Genomic DNA, 3,635 nt, shown 5'->3' on the forward strand with positions numbered 1-3,635 from the left:
CTGGCGGGCGCTGTCGTCGGAGCCCCCCGCCGCGGGGCAGCCCCGGCCCGCCCGCCGCTCCCGGGGCGCCGCTGCTGCACCGGCGCTAGCGGCGGAGGGAGGGGGTGCGGGCCGGGTTCCAGCGGGAAAGCCAGAGGGAACGCGTTGTTTTTCCGCTCTAGAGGCAACCCGAGGGGGGAGTCTCAAGGCAAAGGGGAGGGGAGGCGGCGGCTGGGCAGCCCCACGGGGGGCCGTGGCCCTCGCCCCTCGCGGCCCCGTGCGGGGCTCCGTGCGGGGCTCCGGGCGGGCAGCGGGGCGGCCGCGGGGGACTGAGTGCGGTCCCTGCGGAGCCGCGCCGGCTACTTACGTGTCCGCGTCCCCGCCGCGGGGCTTCGCGGCCGGGGGGACGGCGGGCCGGGGGGGGCGCGGCGGCCCCGCACCTCTGCCCGTCACTCCAGGCCGTTGCGGTGGCCGGGCTCGGGGGGCGGCAGCAGCTCCGGGGAGTGGCAGGGCGGGCTGCCCGCCGCGCTGTGCTCGCTGTCGGTGTCGCTGCCCTTCTTGCCGCCGGGGCCGCCGCCGGGGCCGCCGCCGCCGGGGCCGCCGGCGCCGCCGGGGCCGCTGTGGGTTTTGACGTGCTTGCTGAGGTGGTCGCTGCGCATGAAGCGCTTGTTGCAGACGGGGCAGGCGAAGCGCTTCTCGCCCGTGTGGGTCCGCAGGTGCCGCTGCAGCTCGTCGGAGCGGGTGAAGCGCTTGCCGCAGAAGAGCCAGTTGCAGACGAAGGGCCGCTCGCCCGTGTGCCAGCGCAGGTGCGCCTTCAGGTGCGAGGTCTTGCCGTAGACCTTGCCGCAGCCGGGGATGTGGCAGCTGTGCAGCCCCTTGCGCCGCAGGCTGGCCCCCGCCGGCCCCAGCCGCTCGGCCTCCTGGCAGTTGGGGCAGTCGCAGGTGGCGCGGCCCGAGTAGCGGCGGGCGGAGGAGCGCGGCGAGGCGGCGAGCGGCGCGGCGGGGCCGGCGCCCAGCATGGAGCCCCCGGCGCCGGCCAGCGGCGAGGGGGCCGAGTCCGGGTAGGAGCCGGGCAGCACCGGCTTAAATCCGTCCATGAGGTGCTGCCCGGCGGGGCTGAGGAGGTGCGAGGAGGCGCCGCTGCTGAAGGCCGAGTGGCCCAGGCCCGAGTAATCCGAGTTGTAGCCGCCCAGCGGCGAGTGGAGCGAGGTCTGGAGCCCGCCGGCCGCCGGGTGCAGCGAGCCGGGCAGCGCGGCCGCCCCGTTGGGGCTCTGCACGTCGATCCAGCCGGCGCCCACGTCCCACCAGCTGGAGGCGCCCGCCGAGCCCACCTCGCCGGCGCCCAGCCCCGGGTGCGAGGGCTTGAACCAGGACTCGTAGGGGTGCGCCATGCCCACCCGCGGGTAGATGCCCTGCAGCCCCTCCACCGACGTGTGCACCTTGGAGATGAAGACGGGCTGGTGAGCCGCCGCCTCCTGCCCCGCCGCCCCGCCGCCGCCGCCTCCGCCGCCGCCGCCGCCGCCGGCGCTGCCCGGCGCCTGGAAGACGGAGTAGTCGTTGGCGAAGGGCGAGCTGGCGGCCGCCGCGCTGCTGGAGGTGAGAGAGAAGGCGCTGGAGCCCGGCGAGCCGCCGCAGCTGAACGAGTCCGAGACGAGGGCGGCCGCCGCCGCCGCCGCTGCCGCCGCCGCCGCCGCCGCCGAGGAGCCGTTTCGCGCCGCGCCCGCCACGCCGAAGCCCGGGAGGCCGGAGCCCACGGCGCCGCAGCTGCCCGCCGAGGACGAGGAGGAGGAGGAGGAGCGTTTCCAGGGGTGGAAGCCTTTGCCGAAGGAGGACGCGCTGTCCGAGAGGGCGGACGGCGACGGGCTGGGGCTGCCGATCTTGTTGCAGGTCGCGGCGAGCATGGCCAGCGGCGTGGAGCCTACCCGCGGTTCCTCCTGCGGGCACAGAGGGGAGAGGGCCGCCCCGCCGGCGTCAGGGACGGAGCGGCCCCGCCGCCGCCGCCGCCGCCGCCCGCCGCCCCGCGCCCGGCCCCGCTCCGCTCCGCTCCGCCGCCCGGCCCCAAAGTTTCGCGACTCCCGCGGGAGGATCCCGTCGCCGGAGCCGGCACCGCGGCTCTGCCTCCGAACGCCTTCCGGGGCTTTTTTTCGCCATCCAACCCTCCTCCCACAGAGGAGCTCGGGAAGGCTTAAAAAAGGGGGGAAGAAAAGAGAGGGGGAAAAAGTTGCGTCTGTTACCGTAGCTGAAAAGATGCCCCCGGCACGGCGGCAGCTACGTTTCAGTCTATTCCCTTTCCCTGGGACCTAGCTGGTCACCGTCCCTCAGGCCAGTAAGAGTGTTTTCTTAAATATAGAATTGCAGGATTATCAAATTACTCTTTTTTTTTTTAAAAAAAAAAAAAAGCTTCCTTAAAATAAGCCTCATATACGTACCAACGATAATTAAATACAAATAGAAATTTAACATATGTACATATGTATGTATACACAAGTTCAACGTACCTGCTGGATACGGCGGGCTGTGTTATTTTAAAGGGAAATAAAAAAGCCACAATCTGTTGCAAATTAGAAATTGCACACGAAAAACGATAGTGCTGAGTTTGGGCTGGTTTTGTTTTGTTTTTTTTTCCTTCCAGCAGCCACATGTAAAGAAGAAAGGCCACTTCTCCGGGGGCACAGGAACAGCACAGCCCAGGCGCTGTAGGTTGTTTCTACAAATGCCCTTAAAACCTTTTCCTGCTCACTGAAAAGTGACTCTGCCCCCTTTTCCCCCTCTCGCTCTTTTCTCCTAAACTCACTTGTACTTAAGTTAAAAAAAAAAAAAAGAAAAAGAAAAAAAAAAAACCTGAATAGAGGAGACTGATAGCCCCGGTCAAGACAGGGGTTATTTTAACCCCCTCCAATCGACAATAAAAAGCAACTAATTAAACCAGCAAGAGAAAAAATCCTTAGACTCACCCCTAGAAGTGAAGTTGCCATCACACAAAAGTGCCCTCCTCTCAGAGGATCTTTTTTATATTGATAAATCAGAGGCAGTGTTTTTTTTAGAGGTGTGCAATACAATGATCAGTTCCGCCCATTCCACCACAATTGTAGCTCCCTCGCCGGCTTTGAAGTGCCGCTGAGCCGCCGCCAGCCAATCCCGGGCCCCGCCGCCTCGCTCGACGACGTGACTGCGTGAGGTCATCAGCGCCGTCGAGCCCCGCCGCCGGCGGGGCTCGACGGCGCTGATGACCTCACGCAGTCACGTCGTCGAGAGACACGGGCCACGGTCCCGGGCCGCAGGGACCCCTCGGCCCGGCTCGGGCTGCTTCCTCCCGGCCGTCCCTTTCCATCACCCACCGCCCCCCGTGCGCGTAATCTGAAAACCGTTTTTTTTTTTTTTTGTTGGTTGGTTTGTTTGTTTGTTTTTTTCCCCGCGAAGCCGTTTACGTTTAGTTGGATTTTTAGATCATCATCACTATCATAATCTCAGCGTTATTATTAGTATCGCAACCACAGGCGGGTGCGGGAGCGTCCTTATCCGTGGGGTCCCCCCACGCCGCTCCCCTCGGCTCAAATTCTCCCTCTCCTGTTTCTTTCGGTCCTTATCGTGGCAAGGGAGGGGAGGGGGAAACACTCGCGATTCCGGGCACGATTCTTGGCGGCTGGGTCTCACAA

At 65.6% G+C, this 3,635-nt stretch overlaps 1 protein-coding gene across 1 annotated transcript; it reads right to left on the reverse strand.

The window, feature by feature from the left end:
* Positions 1-428: 428 nt before the first annotated feature.
* Positions 429-2,954, reverse strand: SP8 (Sp8 transcription factor). The gene is made up of 2 exons (XM_086614945.1): positions 2,934-2,954; positions 429-1,913 (listed from the first exon to the last, which is right to left on the reverse strand). Exons 1-2 carry the CDS (start codon positions 2,952-2,954, stop codon positions 429-431), a joined length of 1,506 nt encoding a protein of 501 aa, XP_086471071.1.
* Between the last annotated feature and the right edge of the window lie 681 nt (positions 2,955-3,635).

The sequence above is a fragment of the Tauraco erythrolophus genome, chromosome 7 (assembly GCF_009769465.1).
Source record: "Tauraco erythrolophus isolate bTauEry1 chromosome 7, bTauEry1.pri, whole genome shotgun sequence".
NCBI classification, from domain to species: Eukaryota; Metazoa; Chordata; class Aves; order Musophagiformes; family Musophagidae; genus Tauraco; species Tauraco erythrolophus.

What these genes read in the sequence shown, in the direction of transcription:
- SP8 (XM_086614945.1), bottom strand. Translation starts at nt 2,954, where the DNA reads ATGGCAACTTCACTTCTAGGG. An exon ending in TGGCAACTTCACTTCTAGGG is followed by an intron (nt 1,914 to 2,933) that starts GTGAGTCTAAGG and finishes CTGTGCCCGCAG; the next exon opens with GAGGAACCGCGGGTAGGCTC.